The sequence below is a fragment of the Mastigoproctus giganteus genome, chromosome 9 (assembly GCF_048544385.1).
Source record: "Mastigoproctus giganteus isolate SK-2022 chromosome 9, ASM4854438v1, whole genome shotgun sequence".
Lineage (NCBI taxonomy): Eukaryota > Metazoa > Arthropoda > Arachnida > Uropygi > Thelyphonidae > Mastigoproctus > Mastigoproctus giganteus.
In genome coordinates this window covers 123,527,265-123,544,412 of record NC_143583.1, presented here as the reverse complement: position 1 = coordinate 123,544,412, position 17,148 = coordinate 123,527,265, and the positions used below count along the sequence as shown (strand labels likewise).

The following is a 17,148-nucleotide window of genomic DNA, read 5'->3' as shown; positions in this document are numbered from 1 at the left end:
CCCACTCGGCTACGGAGGCCGGCTGTTGCAGTAGCACACTGCTATTACTGTCATTAACAACCCTGCCAACCTTTGTGTCATCTGCAAACTTCGACAGACTTCGACAAGGGGAGACAATATCTCCGAAGCTGTTTACTGCTGCCCTTGAGGAAGCTTTCAGAAGATTAGACTGGTCGCAGAAAGGAGTCAATGTGAACGGAGAGTACCTAAACCATTTACAATTTGCAGATGACATTGTGGTCATAAGCCACGATCCCAAAGAATTAGAGGAAAATCTTAATCAGTTATGCACAGTTAGTAAGGATTTAGAACTAAAGATGAATATGGCTAAAACAAAAGTAATGATGAACAAGTATGTCGCAGAAAGGGATAGAAAGATTGAAGGAGCAGTAATTGAAAAGGTGGAGTCATACTTTTCTGGCACAAGTTATTAGCTGTAATAATGATAAATGGCTGGAAGTCAAGAGAAGAATAAATTTTGGATGGATAGCATTCAGGAAATATAATCACATACTGAAGAGCAATATCCCAGTTTGTCTGAAACGTAAAATAATGAACCAATGTATACTCCCCACCATGACTTATGGAAGTGAAACTTGGGCACTCACTAAAAGAATGGAAGAGAAGCTGAGAACTACACAGCGAAGAATGGAACAAATTATATTGGGAATCAGACTGTTAGATAAGAAGAGAAACACATGGATTAGGCAGCAAACTCAAGTAAAGGACATTCTTATCAAAACTAAAGAACTAAAATGGTCTTGGGCAGGACACATAGCTTGAAGACATGATGACAGATGGACTAAAAAAATAACAGAATGGTACCCAAGAGGAGCTAGAAGAAATCCTGGAAGACAAAGGCGGAGATGGATAGATGAAATTCATGAGTTTGTGGGTAGTAAATGGGATGGCCAGTGCTCAAAACAGAAGGAACTGGAAAGTTGCTGGAGAGGCCTTCATCCTGCAGTGGATTGAAAATGGCTGATGATGATGATGATGGAGGGGTGAAATGGGAGGTTTTTTTTTTTTTTTTTGGCTGATGCTGCATAAGCTTGCTTTCTTGCATTGTATGCCTCTACTAATGCTAATGCTAACTGTGGTGGTAGAAACTTCAATTTTTAAATGACTTAAATATTTTGGATGTTCTGACGTGCTGCCCAATAGTAATAAAACTTTTAAATCTAGACTTTTCCATAAGTTCAACAAGCACAAGTTCAATAGCACAGAACATAACATGGGGATTTCCTAAAAAAATAAAATACAAGGATTTCTCAATTTTTTATTTTTTATTTATTTTTTTATTTTTATTATTTTTATTTTTTTTGACTAGTGAGTCAACAGCAGAGATTCAAAAAGAGTGAAAATGTTGAAAAATTACATCCAACATAATATCAGGGTTTTCCCTGCACAAAAATACCAATTTTGCGAGGTTTGCTGAAATTCTCTAACTGTGTTATATAAATACCATGTTGTGCGAGGTTTTTTTTTTTTATGAAAACCCCTAACACGAGAGGTATTTTGGTGTAGTGTAGTACTTAGTACCGTGCTTGGGTTGGAGGCTCAGAAGACAAAAGTAGATATTTGTTGACATTAGACTTGAACTTCTGTAAATTGTAATTTTCAGGAAATACGTTTGAAGGAAGGTTGTTCCAGAAAATGGCAGTTGAATGAATAAACGAGGAAGATGAAAAGTTGGTTCTGTGAGTTTGAAGTTGGACAGTAAATGGATGTTGGCTGGTGGCAGCACGTGTTCGGACTGTTTTGAAAGAGAGAGCGGGAATTGAGGCCAATTCAGAAGAGCAGTGCACATGAAAGTATCTGTAGAAAAGGCATGCAGCAGAAACAGTATGTCTATGAGACAGCGAGTGGAGAGACTCTGTTAGAGAGGAGTCATTAATTAACCTAACTGCCCTCTTCTGAATGGAATCTAGAAGCCGGAGAGAGGTTTTGGGGGCACTGCCCCAGATACAGGAACAATATTCCATGGTAGGGTGGATTTGCGATTTGTACAGAGTGAACAACTGTTTGGAAGAAAAGTAATGCCGAGAGTGAAAGAGAAAACCAAGTTTTTTAGATGCAGAGAAAGCAATATTTGTAATGTGCTTGTGCCAAGAGAGATTAGAAGTCAAGGTAATCCACAAAAGAGATATATCATTTTTTGCCTAGAAATTGGAGTGTCACCAAAGATAAGCATAGGAGCAGAAGAATCCTTTTTTGTGAGATATAAGACAAGACTGAGTTTTAGAAGGATTGAAATCATCTAAGTTATCTTTGCCCCACTGGAGAATTGGTAGTGGATGGGCATTTAAGGAATTGATACGGGATATTCGAGAAGTTGAAGCTGATTGAGCAGGTCAAGGTTTCTCAAAATGGACAGTGGAATGCAATGTGCTATCATTGGGAAAACTATGGATAGGATTTCCAGTCAATGGAAGGTCATTAATATACAAGAGGAAAAGAGTGGGGGAAAGAACTGAACTTTGGGGGACACCAGCATTAGTGGAGAAGTTAGAAGACAGAGAGCCACCTACCATCACCCTCAGTGAGCGATCAGAGAGAAAACTGGAGAACCAATTACAAAAAACAGTTGGCAAACCATAAGATGGAAGCTTGTTTAGAAACCTTTTTGCCAAACACTATCGAAAGCCTTTGAGATGTCAAGGGCAACTGCTTGTGTTTCACTGAACTTTTCCATTGAATTTGGAAAATTCATTGTAAAAGTTTGGTGAAAAACCTACATAAATTTGAAATGAAACTATAAATATATTTTAGTAGTAAAAAATAAATAGAAAGAAAGAGATGATTGCAAACATAAATGGCTGAATAAGTAATATCCAACATGTAGCGTAACATATAGAAGCACTGTAAAAAAAAAAAAAAAAAAAAGGAAAATGATTGAAGAAACAAGTAAAATCTTTGTTTCTTCGCTTATTTTCCACTTTTTTTGTCCATGTTGCTTCTATATATATATATATATATATATATATATATTCGATTAATGGCTTTAAAAGTTAGAATGAAATTAAAATAAATATAAATATAAAGCTATCATTAGAGGCAGCAAAATGCATATCCTCCACATGATACCCAGTACATGACAGATTATATTAATTATCTGTTATGCCCAGTACATAACAGATTATTGAGTGCATACATAGACACCCTCTCAACCATTTACTGCCCAAGTCGGTAACAGGTAAGTGCCTTACCTGTTTCTTCTTTTTCATTCTGACATCAATTTTTTTGTTCTTTTCCCACCTCTGTACGATCATCTATGATCTCTACACCCTACATATAATTAGAATTTTTTTTGGCATCCCTTATTCGGCCCTTTTATTGCTCCTAAATTCAAAATCATTACATCCCACGTGTGTAATGACACACACAGACCATCATGCCGGTCTAATAATATTCAGATGAACTAATAAGACTTCTGGCAGAGTAGAAAAATGCATGGATATATATAAATTAACACATGACACAGAAGCCTATGGTAGATATAAGCTAGTCTGTAATCAAGTCACAGAGGAGGTTAGGCAAGCAAAGGCAGATTACTAGAAATCTTTGGCAAAGGATGCAAAGAAAAAAAAAACTTCTTTACTTATGTAAACTTTAGAAGGAAGGGGATGAATCAGATTGGTCCACTTGATATTGATTATTTGATGGTTGATGATCCTGCTTGGCTAGCTGACAAACTGAATGAGTATTTTGCATCTACATTCACACACACGTGAGGAATTCTGTAGAGAAGTTGAGGCCAGGGAGCTAAATGACTGTAATAACTGAGAGGAAAGTGGAGGAGAAATTGTTGAAGTTAAACATAACAAAAGCACCTGGGGGTGGACGGAATCTATCCAGTTATATTAAAGGAGGCAGCAAAGGAAGTAAGCAAACCCTTAGCCATTATTATGGAAGCATCCTTGGATTCGGGGAAGGTCTGCACGATGTGGAGAAGTGCAAATGTATCCGCATTTACAAAGGGGGGATCAAAGGGTGACACTAGTAATTATAGACCTATTAGTTTAACTTCTGTTCCAGGAGAAAGTAATGGCATCACTGGTTAAAGGAGCAATGCAGGATCAAACAAGATTGTAGTTATAGTTCAGACCCAGCATGGGTTTGTTAAGGGGAAATCTTGCGTGACCAATTTGATTAAATACTATGAAGTGGTCACAAAGGAACTGGATGAAAAAAATAATTTTGATATATACAGGGAACCCTCATATAACACGGTTTCGCTTTAACACGATTGATAAATTGCGGCAATCCTCGCACAATACGGTACTTATTATATAACATGGTTTTGCTCTAACGTGATTAGAGAATTGTGGCAAACCTTGCATAGCACGGTATTTTTGAGCTTTTGTGCGGGATAAACCCTGCTATTAGGTTGGATGTCATTTTTCAACATTTCATTCTTGTTTTGGTTTTTTTGTTTGTGAATTCCGCTGTTGACGCGCTAGTCATATAAAAAGAAAAAATAAAAAAAAGGAAAATCCCCGTTTTAGGTTCTGTGCTATTGAACTTTTAGGAAAATCTAGATTTCAAGTTTTATTACTATTGGATAATGTGCCAGGCCATCCTAAAGATTTAAGTCATCCAAACAATGGAATTGCTGGTTAAAGAAGAAATAAAGGCCCATTTGGACAGGCATGCAGTTATACTGCAATCACAGCATGGATTTGGCAGTCTTGTCTAACCAATCTGATAGGTTATTATGATGCAGTGACCTAGGAACTAGATGCAAAAAATAATTTTGACATCACATACTTAGGTTTCAAGAAGGCTTTTGATATTGTTGCACATAAAAGACTATACAAACTGGAGCAATATGTCATTAAGGGCAAGTTACTGTTTTGGATAAAGGGATTGTTAAGCGGAAGAAGACAGAGTGGTTATCACTGGGCACTGCTCTTAATGGACTTATGTTATTAATTGAGTTTCCCAGGGTTCAGTGCTAGGTCCAATATTTATCAGTGATATTACTGATGGTATATCAGACTTAATGTTTAAGTTTGAAGATGATACGTAGGTTGGCAGTGGGGGGGGTAATGACACTCATCAGGTTGAGTCAACAAGATCTAGGAAAATTGGGTCGATAGGCTGAGAAATGACTTTTGAAGTCTAACATTAACAAATGAATGGTTCTGCACATGGGTAGCAATAACCCCAGAATAACTTATCAACTGTGTGGTACTACACTCAAGGTAGTGGAGAATGAAAAAGACCTGTGGTAATTGTGCAGTCAGACATGAAATTCTCTGAGCGGTGCAGACATGCTGCCAGGACAGCTCATGGGGTTTTGTCAATGATATACAGAAACTCTGCTTGTAGGGATAAGAGGTGTTTATCACCATGATTTGGCCGCATCTTGATTACTGTATACAGGTCTGGAGGCCTCAGTTTAGGAAGGATGTAGATCTGCTGGAATGGGTGCAGAGAAGGGCAACCAGATTGGTGAAGGGAACAAAAGGGTGCTCTTACCTAGAAAGGCTTCAATTCTGAAAATGCAGCATCTCGAGACTAGGCACCTGCAGGGAGATATGATCGAGGTGTTTAAACCGTTGAAGGATTGAGTAAGCTGAATGTTAATGGTATTCTTCCAGTCGCTGAGACTGTGCATGAAGGGGTATAAATTCAAGTTGAGGAAGGATGGTTGCAGGATAGATGTGCAGAAGTTTGCCTTGAGCCAGTGGGTGGTTGATTGTTGAACAGGCTTCCATCTGTGTGGAAGTGGATGGGTTGAATAAATTCAAAGGAGAACTAGACAAATTGTTGGAGGGTACATATGGGCGAACAGTGGTGTTTTTTTTTTTTTTTTTGGCTAATGCTATATAAGCTTGCTTTCTTGCATCATTTGCCATTACTACTACATACAAATATCACAAAATAATACTTAGTAGCTGAACTACAGATGAAAAATGTATGGCAACTTTTATGACTTTATACATGAAAAACTTTGTAATCTAATCATTATTACATGTATTCTTAATGAAAAGTGATTTTTGTTAACCATGGCAAATAGGGACTACCTCTGTTACCCTATGGTAGTATAATTCAGTGCTTCTAGACTATCAGTCTTCTTTTGAATATTTTAGTCAGTGGTAACCTATTTCCTGTTAGATTTTTAGCTCTAGCTAAACTGAGTCCTCTTGTAATTTTGCTTGACACTATAGGTCCATCTTCCTATTGGTCTGCCTCTAGACCTGTTACATTCATTTTTGCTTTGAATATCTCTTTAGTTAATCTGGTTTCTACAATCTTTTCTGTATGCTTGTATTATCTTAAATTTGTTTTACTTACCTTTGATTGGTTATTTATTATCTTCCCAAGATTTTTTTATTTCCTACTTTTTAGCATGGTCTTGCCATTGTTTTTATTCGTTATTTTTCTTAAAATTTTCATTTTTGAATATTCAGATGGTGTTTATTTTGTTCCAAAGGAATATGTTTATCTCACTCCAAACACTTTTCTGCTTTACTTGTTGTGTTTTTTATTTCCTCATCTAACTTACATTTTCATTAAAGGCATATTTTTGTGTAGCACAGCAATTTACTTACTAGTTACATAAAATTACTTGTTCCAGTTTTTGGTTTCTTTGTTTTTTCCAATTTTCATAACTTCCAGTTTTGTGTAATAAATTATTTATGCCAAAATACTCTATAGTATTTATTTTATTTGGAGATCCTGAGCATTTGTAGGCTCAGATTATCTGGCAGCAGATTATCATTTGCATGTAATGCATTCTTTTATTAAACGGTACCTGAAAATTATACAGATAGTTCCCACTTTGCAAGTTCCTGGGTTTACTATTTTTTTTTTTTTTTTTTTTTTCAAATATCAAGTATCAACAGAATCGAAAATATGAACATTAATTGCAATAAATAAATGCCAAACATTCATAAATACAGTATTTCAAACCATGTGCGTAGCTATACAATGCATTACTACTGTGCGCGTGTTTATTTGTTCAGCTAGAGATAAGGAGGGAGAACCAATTCTTAAAGAATTTTGGAAAGAATTCCATATTTTATATGCAATCAAAATAAAATGAGTCTGGGACAGAATTACAGAGAGGAACATGAAGGGTGTTTGGAATAAACACTGTCATCATAATTTTGAAGGATTTCAAGAACCAGCAGAGATCGCACAACACGAAACAGAAGTGGTTGTTAATATTGCTAACCAATTGAAACTTGACATTTTTACAACTGACTTCAAACACACAATGGAAAGCTCACAAATGAAGATCTCCTTGAAATGACAAAATGTGAATAAGCTGAAGAAGAAGATTTAACAGCTGAAATTCCTGTTCGTTCCTTCACTCTCACAAAGCTTTTAAACACAGAAAAAGCAATTGAGATTTTTGAGTCACAAGATTCAAATTTCGAGTGCACTGGAAAAATTGCTACAGATTTAATAAAATGTTTGTGCATGCTATCGTGAAATTTATAAATAAAAGAGAAGACTGTCTTGGAAACAAATGACTCTTGAAGCATTTCCGAAGAAGAAGAAACTACTCCTTGTGCTACCGAGTGCCGAGCCAACAATGAGTGTACATTTAGTCGATGATGATGAAGAATAAACGTTCTTTAACATTTGTATGACATAAATAATTTCTTTATTATTATAATTTGCTTGATTTCAAAAGATATGTTTTCATTTCTTTGGATAAATAAATCATAGTTTAAGCATAAACTATTGTTTTGTGGACCTTTATTTAACATTATTATGGTCAAATTTCATTGTTGAGAACGTAGCCCCTGTTTTTAACATTAAGTCTATGGGAAATTAATTCCCGCTTTACGAGTACTCGCTAGGAGCAAATTAACTCAAAGTTGGGAACTACCTGTACTAAATTTAAATGACAATGTGTGGCCCTGCCTCATTCCATGTTTAACCTTAAATTAGTTTTATTCACTAGTTAAGTTCACTATTTATAACTATTTAAGTAGTTGGCTATGTACAGAAATGATGCAATTGCACTAACTTGTATGTCAGTTAACTCCCTACGTAACCTGAGGCTTTAGCCCTAAACTATTCTGTAAACTAATTTTAATTTAAAAATGCTTCCTTCACTTCTCATTACAGGTTTGTTATTTTTATACAAACTTTTTTATTCCCCTGTCATCCTTGATGCCATGTTTTTTTAACGTGTGAAAGAACAGATTTCTTAGTTCTTCGTGTTTTGCTTTTCAAGAACAGCAAATCCTAAATGCAGGTTCTTTTTATGTTCTTATGACTTACTGAATAAAAGAGACACTCTCAACTATGTGTGGGTTGTTGAATATAGGAACAGGGAAACTGATTCTTTATCCATAAAGAGCACTTTAAGGAATTAATAACGACTTGAATCTGAAGTTCAATGACTGCTCCACTCATTCAGAGATGAACACACACACACACACACACACACATACACACACACACACGTAATTTTAGAAGCAACTTAACATTAATAGTGACATACAATGCTATGTAGTTGCAGAGAATAATGTTGCCAACCGGGCTAGCCTGGTGGGTAAAGCGCCTGCCTGGCAACCCAAAGGTCGTGGGTTCGAATCCCGCCTCGGGCTTGGATCAAAGTACTGCAAAAAACCTTGGGAGGTGCACTATGGCCACAGAAGCCGATGCACCAATAACTACCAAAAAAAAAAAAAAAAAGAATAATGTCCAGCACTGTCTTCATAACTAAAGATAAACTGCTCAGTGTTCTACTGTTCAGTACTGCATGTCTTTACTGCCTGTCATATGAAACTAACTGTTGGGCATTAAACACAAATATTGAATTGGCTGTGGATAAGGCTGGGAGAAGCAGCTGATATGGCATGTATTCGTAAACAAAGAACTGAAGTAAAAAGGTATGGAGGTCAGCAAAGAGAGAAAGAAAAGGTAGTGTTACTTTTCTTGAGTTTTTTGTAATTTGCCTTAGTAGGAATATTTGATTCTGGCATCCCTGTTTGTCCTAAAACCTGACTGTTCTTCCCTACATTAAATTCAACAATATTTCCAACCTCTTCTCTGAGATACTTACACTGATTTTACTCTGTACACTAAGGAGTAAAGTTTCAGAGTAATATCCATACTCAGCTTTATATCTCTCTCTCTTGTTTTATATATATATAATATATATATAATTTATATATATATATATATATATATATATATATATATATATATATATATTGGTGTGATTAATACCCTGGTCCAGCTTTGCAGAACTTATCCTTTGGAAAATGACCTCTGAATAATGTGATGTAACTGCTGTGACACTGTCTTCCATTTCACTTTCAGCATTTCAGATCTCATTTCATCTACACCTGCTGCCTTTCCAAACTTGATATATTCCATGACCATGTACATTGATAATAGAGATAGTATCCAAAATTTCCCCAGTTGTAATTGTCTTCAACTCCTTCATTTAGTAATTCAAGTTTCACTCTTATCATTTTTGATTACCATGCTTATTGATTTTCCTCCTGTTGTGAGTTTTTTGAGTAATTTCTAAAACATTTCCCCCTATTCTAATATATGATACTTTTTTGTTTTCGATATTTTTCCCAAATCTATCCCCAAGATTTTTCTTTAACCTCTTTCACATATAATGCCAATAAGATATAATGGCACCTATAATTCACATATAATGCCAATAAGAATTGATTTATTTACCAAAAACGTTTTATAATATATTTTTTCTTTTCTCTAACTGCTTTTTTTAAACTTCTTTGCTGCACTGTGGCACTCTGAATTTCTCGTCTTTACAGACCTTGTCCCACTTGTAATCTCTCTCTCTGTCTCTCTCTTTCTTGCTTGCTTGCAGATTTTGCTAAAATTCTCTTAATTTAGTCTGTGTTTAGTCTTAGTTAAATCTGCCAATTGCACTACTTTTAAACAAATAAATTTGAAAGTACTGTAATAGTATTAGTAGTGGCAAATGATGCAAGGAAGCAAACTTACTGCATCCCTGGGTGGGGGGGGAACTTCCCACATCACCTGACCACCATCTCTAATAATTTGAATGGTTCCTTAAATTATTCAAACTACCCACTTCCACAACACCAGATGGAAGTTTGTTCCAACAATCAACTACCCAGTGGCTGAAAGCAAATTTCCACAATCTGTCTTGCAACATATGCTTCAACAATTTAAATTTACATCGTTGCAGAGATGTGTTTCCCTCATATGTGTTGTCAGAACAAGAGTAAGGATGCAATCAATATTTAGCTTACCTCAATCCATTCAAAGTCTTTAGCATGTCAGTCAGATTACCCTGCAGGTGCCTAGTTTAAAAACAGTGAAATCATCAGAACTGAAGAAGTCTTTCATGCCCTTCTCTGCATCTGTTTGAACAGATCCATTTTTTCTGAAATTAGCTTCTATGCCTCTATACATGATTCAAGGTGTGGCCCAACTATTGTCTTGTACAATGGGATAACCACCTCCTTATTCTTGCTGGCAAAATTCCTTTATAACATTGACAAAAAATTCATGCTGTCTAGCAGTCTATCTGCACTGCTCAGAAAACTTCGTGTGACTGCACAATTTTCCACAGGTCTTTTTCTTTCTCCACTACCTTGATTGTTTAACCCTTTCCTTTACGGAAAGGGTTAAAAACCCTTTACGGAAGCAAAGGGTTTTTGCTTCCGTAAAGGCGAGTACAGTGGTCTCCGACAGTTTTTAAATTCTGTACAGTGGGATCAACTGACGATGTTACCAACAGTAAATTCTAAGCGGGAAGCATTCAAGGAATTAATCGTGGAAGCTACTAAAAGTTTCATACCTATTAAGAAATATTGTTCAAGGTTTAGGCCTAAATGGTTGTCAAATGAACTAATGAGACTCGTAACAGAGAAGAAAAATGCATGGGATGCATTTAATTATCAAGCGACTCAGAAGCCTATGGCAGATATAAGCTAGTCTGTAATCAGGTGACAAAGGAGGTTCGGCAGGCGAAGGCAGATTACGAGAAATCCTTGGCAAAAGATGCTAAGAAAAACAGCAAGGATTTCTTTACTTATATAAACTCTAAAAGGAAGGGGATGAATCTGATTGGTCCACTTGACATCAATGGTTCGACTGTTGATGATCCTGCTCAGATAGCAAACAAACTGAATGAGTATTTTGCATCTACATTCACACGTGAGGAATTATTAAGGTTTGAAAATGGCATGTAGCAAGATACTTAATGATTTTGTAATAACTGAGAGCAAAGTGGAAGAGAAATTGTTGAAGTTAAACGTAAGAAAAGCACCTGGGGTGGATGGGATCTATCCAGTTATATTAAAGGAGGCGGCAAAGCAACTAAGCAAACCCTTAGCCATAATTATGAGAGCATCCTTGGACTCAGGGGAGGTTCCCACGGACTGGAGATGTGCAAATGTATCCCCAATTCACAAAGGGGGATCGAAGGGTGACACGAGTAATTACAGACCAGTTAGTTTAACTTCTGTTCCGGGTAAAATAATGGAGTCGATGGTTAAAGATGCATTGCAGGATCATCTAGACAAAACTGCATCAATAATTCAGACACAGCATGGGTTTGTTAAGGGAAAGCCTTGTCTGAAAAATTTGATAGGATATTATGATGTGGTTACAAAGGAACTGGATGTAAAAAATAATTTTGATATCATATATTTGGATTTCAGGAAAGCTTTTGACACTGTTGCGCATGGAAGACTATTGTACAAATTGGAGCAGAATGGTATTAAGGGCAAGTTGCTACAATGGATAAAAGGATGGTTAAGTGGGAGAAGACAGAGGGTGGTAATCAATGGTTGCTGCTCTTCTTAGACTAATGTTATTAGTTGTGGCCCACAGGGTTCGGTGTTAGGTCCACTGTTGTTTTGTATATTTATCAATGATATTGATGAAGGTATATCAGGCTTAATGTCGAAGTTTGCAGATGATACAAAGGTTGGCAGGGTTGTTAATGACAATAATGGCAGTGTGCTACTGCAACAGGATCTAGATAATTTGAGCAGATGGGCTAAGAAGTGGCAATTGAAGTTTAATCTTGACAAATGCAAAGTACTGCATATGGGTAGAAGTAACCCCAGAGAAACGTACCGTGTGGTACTACACTTAAGGTGGTAGAAAATGAAAAAGACCTGGGAGTAATTGTGCAGGCAGATATGAAGTTTTCTGAGCAATGTAGACAGGCTGCCAGGGCAGGTCATGGGGTATTGTCAATGATATATAGGAATTTTGCTAGCAGGGAAAAGGAGGTGATTATCCCTCTGTATAAGGCAATGGTCAGACCACGCCTTGAGTACTGCGTACAGGTCTGGAGGCCTCATTTTAGGAAGGATGTAGATTTACTTGAGCGTATACAGAGAAGGGCAATAAGATTGGTGAGGGGAATGAAGGGATCCTCTTACCAAGAGAGGTTTAAGTTCTGCATATTGCAGTGGCTGGAGACTAGGCACCTGTGCAGTGATCTGATTGAGGTATATAAGGCCTTGAATGGGTTGAGCACGCTGAATTCTGATGGGATCCTTCCACTTGTTCAGATTACGAACCTAAGGAGCCATAAATTCAAATTAAGAAAAGACAGATGTAGAATAGATGTGCGGAAATTTGCCTTTAGCCAGCGTGTGGTTAATTGCTGGAACAAACTTCCATCTGTCGTTGTGGAAGTTGATAGGTTGAATAAATTTAAGGAGGAACTGGACAGGCATTTGGAGAGAATGGTGTGTTTTTTTTTTTTTTTTTTTTTTTGTTGGCTGATGCTGCATAAGCTCATACATTTGCTTTCTTGCATCACATGCCACTACTACTACTACCACCACCACCACCACACAGTTGGTATGTTATTCTGGGATTGTTGCAACCCATATGCAGTACCTTTCATTTATCAATGTTAAACTTCAATTGCCACTTCTGAGGGCATCTGCCAAATTTTTACAGATCTTGTTGCAGTAGCATACCCTGATTACTGTCAGTAGGCACCCTGCTAACTTTTATATCAGATGCAAACTTAGACATTAAAGCCTGATATGCCTTCATCAGTGTTATTTATAGATACTAAAAACAACAGTTGGTCAACTATGGTGGACTCCACTAATATAAAGGGTACTAGGAAAGTTTTGCAATACAGCTTTGTTTATTTAATTTTTTCAAAGTAATTTCCTCTACATTCAATACACCTCTCCATCCTCCGAAACTAATCTTTAAACCAGTTCTGCCAAGTTTCATTAGGGAGTAAAGCACACTCGTTGTCCCAAGCCCGTAGAAGGTCCTCATCACTGGAAAACCGCCTCCCTTTTAGCTTCATTTTCACATGCGGGAACAGTGCAAAGTCGCAGGGAGCAAGGTCTGGACTGTAGGGAGGGTGCTCGAGAAGTTTCAGTCCTGTCGTGGTCAAATATTGGTGCAGGCTTTGGCGCGGTTAGCTGGAGCATTATCGTGATGATAATGCTCCAGCTAACTCACTCTCACTACTAATTGACTTTGGCCGCAGGTTCTTCATACATCCAATGACTTTAGGCAGGCATTGTTCAGTATACCACTTAGCTGTGACTGTCTTCTGCGTGTCCAAAACGACACGTTCCACAATTCCACTCGATTTGAAAAATACAGCTATCATTTTCTTCTTTACAGACCGGGATTTTCTGACAATTACGGGTGTGTCGTCATCATCAAAGACCCAAACTTTGTTTTGAGCCTTGGTAGGCAGATCGTAATAGTACAGCCAAGTCTCGTCACCTGTCACGATGTTGTTCACATACCGAGATTGTCCCTTATCAAACTTTTTTAACATCTCCCAGCACCAAGTCACACGTCATGTCATCTGTTCTTCAGTCAGTTGATGCGGCACCCAGAGAGAACAAAGTTTCTTCACGTGCAAATGATCTTGCAGAATCGAACGAATTGCTGGTGCATTTAGGCCCAAAGTATCCTCTATCTGTTGGTAGGTCACTCGCCTGTTTTCGTCAAGCATTTTCCTCACAGCAGTAATGTTTTCCTCCGTAACTGACGTTCGTGGCCTTCCCGGCCTCTCAGAATCCTCCAGAGTGAAATTTCCCCTTTGGAATTCTCTATACCACTTGAATATCGTTGTACGATGTGGACAATCATCATCTAGTGCAAGAGTCATTTCTTCTAAGCACTGGTCTATGGTTAAACCACGCACAAAATTATACCGCAAAACTGTCCTTATCTCATTTCGTGACCACGATGCCATCGCAAGCACTTTACACTCTCACTACTAATGAATAACTGAGCCCATCGACTTGGCGCGGCGGCTACTATGCACGTATGAACATGTCTCAACATGCAGCAACAAGCAGCTTCCTGTGATTCATTGTTGCGTCATATTGCAAAACTTTCCTAGTACCCTTTGTAACATTAGTCCAGGAAGAGCAGTGCCCATTTGATAACTTCTCTGTCTCGTCCCAGGCAACCTTATCCATAGCAATAACTTACCCTAATACCACATTCTAAGTATATGAACTGAAAATAATTTTTTGCATTCAGTTCTTTTGTTATGTAATTCAAGTTCCCAATCAGATTGGTCAGGCAAGATTTCCCCCTTAGACACATTATGGCCTTGCTGCCCTTGCAACATAAAGCCCACAAACAAACAAACAAACAAACAAACCCCTTAACAGATCCATGCTGTGATTGTCGTATAGTTGCATTCCTATAGATGGTCCTGCCCTGCATTACTTTTTTAACCATAAACTCTATTTTCCCTGGAACAGAAGTCAAGCTTACAGCTGTGTAATTACTCACTTCACCTTATGATCCTCCTTGCTTCCTTTTGTGAATTGAGGAGACATTCGCACATCTCTGATCTGTAGGGCCCTCTGGGATATCTGGTAATTAGTTTCTGTTGTTTCCAAGTAGTGCAATAACTAGGTAACACATGTTACAGGAGTTTGCCAGTATGTTTTTACAACCGAACATGTGTGTTAAATAGTTTTGTATTGAAATTATAGTGATATTATCAATTTGGATTCTATTATTGACTGGTATCTCTAATTTAAAGTTTCAAAAATGTCATTAATTACCATTAGATTAACATTATTGTGAAAATTTGACTTGCAAAAAATTAGGTTTTCTAGTTAATAAAAATATATTAGAATAATACTATTTAATTATTCTGGTTGATTTGTTTTATTGATTTTTCTTATTCCAGATAAAGATATTTTACCTATTTTGGCAGTAGATCTGACTTCAGCAGAGAAATGTGGCTTTTTGGACAAAAAAGGAAAAGGTTTGAATTTAGTTGTCATCATATATAACACCTATATAATATTTTCCTAAGTATAAGGAAACTGTTGAATTTGGTACCTAAGAACAAATCCTCTAATATAATGCTCCAAATTATCTCATTTCCTGATCTTTCTAGTCATAGTTAATCAATTCTATTAGAACAGAGCTGCAAATCATTGTTAATTTTTCATTGTAAAAGTGAACTTATTGTGAATGAACACATTGGAATGTGTGTGCATAAAATAGTTTGTGCAACTGAACAGAACGTGCTTATTATAATGAAATTTTTTCTGCAGTGAAACAGTAAAAGAATGTCAGAACAATAATTTATGTATTAAAAAATAATTATAGCAAAACTTATTAAATGCAATTTTGGTTAATGTTTACAAGCTGGCACCCCTGCCCGTGATGTCATGTGACATGTATGTTGAGAGAACTGACTGACTAGCTGGCCACATGATACTTAGGCCAAGAGAACTGCCTATATTGCACTTTGCGTAATTACGGTAGTTTGCGTTAGAGTGAATGCAGTATTTCCATTGACTAAAGCTGGCAAGTTTGCATTAGAGTATACGGGAACATGGGGGTACCCTTTCTGAACATTTTGAAGATGCGAATGAGTGCAGAGAGAGATAATGCCATCTTGGTACCAGTTTAAAATCGGGGAAACGAGTTGCCCCCAGTGCTGGTTTGAAATCGGTAAAATAGTTAACTTGTTTCCCGATTTTAGATAGCATTCACTCTCTTTCTGCATTTGTTCATATCTTCAGAATGTTTAGAAAAGAGTACCCTGTGTTTCCGTATACTCCAATGCAAACTTGCTTGGTTTTTTCAGTGGAAGGATGGCATTTACTCTAACGTAAACCATTGGTAATTAGGCAAGGTACAGTCGAGGCAGTTCTCTTGGTATGTATGTCGTGACCAGCTTACGAAGGCGAGGCACACTTCAGGCAGTTCTCTCTATCATGTGACATCATATATCCAGTTAGGATGAGCAATACTTGTCAAACATGGCATCACGCCATGCCTTCAGAAAAATCCATGGCAGGGGTTATCCGCTTGTAACCACAATTTTATATTTTTAATGAAAAATGAAAATTTTTTTTAAATTTGAACATGGAATAGACTGTAGTTTCATGTCTCTTGTGTTTCTTTTTATCCAGACAAAATTAATAAAAGTTTTGTTACTTTGAAAATAAAAAGAATAAAAAAATTTTTCATTTTTCATTAAAAATACTTCTTCTTTACACAAAACTGTAAACAAATATCGATGATTTATCGAACAATTGCTAGTAGAGATAAGGATGTCATAATCCCATTATATAAGCCTATTGTTAGACCACGCTTGGAATACGGTGTTCAAGTATGGAGACCGCACCTAAAGAAAGACATTGTGCTTGTTGAAAGGGTCCAAAGACGGGTAACTCGCCTGGTGAGATCGGCGAAAGAGCTTCCATATGAGGAAAGACTTCGAATATGTGGGTTGCAGAGCTTGGAAACTAGGCACCTTAGAGGAGACTTGATTGAGGTGCTTAAGGCTCTGAGAGGCATAAGCAGAATGAATGAGGACGAAATTTTCACAGTTAAATAATTCTAGAACAAGGGGCCATAATTTCAAGTTATGGAGCGGGGAGATGTTTAGACTGAACTGCAGGAAGTTTTATTTTAGCCAGCGAGTTATAAATTACTGGATGTTATCTACATGGGTGGTAGAGGCTGACAGTTTGGGGAAATTCAGAGGTCAGCTGTATAATTAACTACGGGAGGAGGGAAACACAGATTGTCTATTTCCTTTTCTCTTATTAATTATTTTTTAAAAATTTTCTTCTTATTATTATTTTTTTTTTGGATGGTGTAACATAAGCCATAGGCTTCCTTGCATCATGTGTCCATTGCTAATACTAATATAATTTGAACATAATTTCAACGCTC

The 17,148-nt window shown here is 37.0% G+C and overlaps 1 protein-coding gene across 1 annotated transcript in view; it reads left to right on the top strand.

The window, feature by feature from the left end:
- Nucleotides 1–17,148, top strand: part of LOC150080699 (src kinase-associated phosphoprotein 2-A-like) — a 79,707-nt gene that overhangs the window by 34,791 nt on the left and 27,768 nt on the right. Inside the window, exon 4 of the mRNA XM_090381930.1 lies at nucleotides 15,140–15,217. Within this exon, the coding sequence (XP_090238056.1) occupies nucleotides 15,140–15,217 (78 nt within the window). The remainder of the gene's footprint in view (nucleotides 1–15,139; nucleotides 15,218–17,148) is intronic.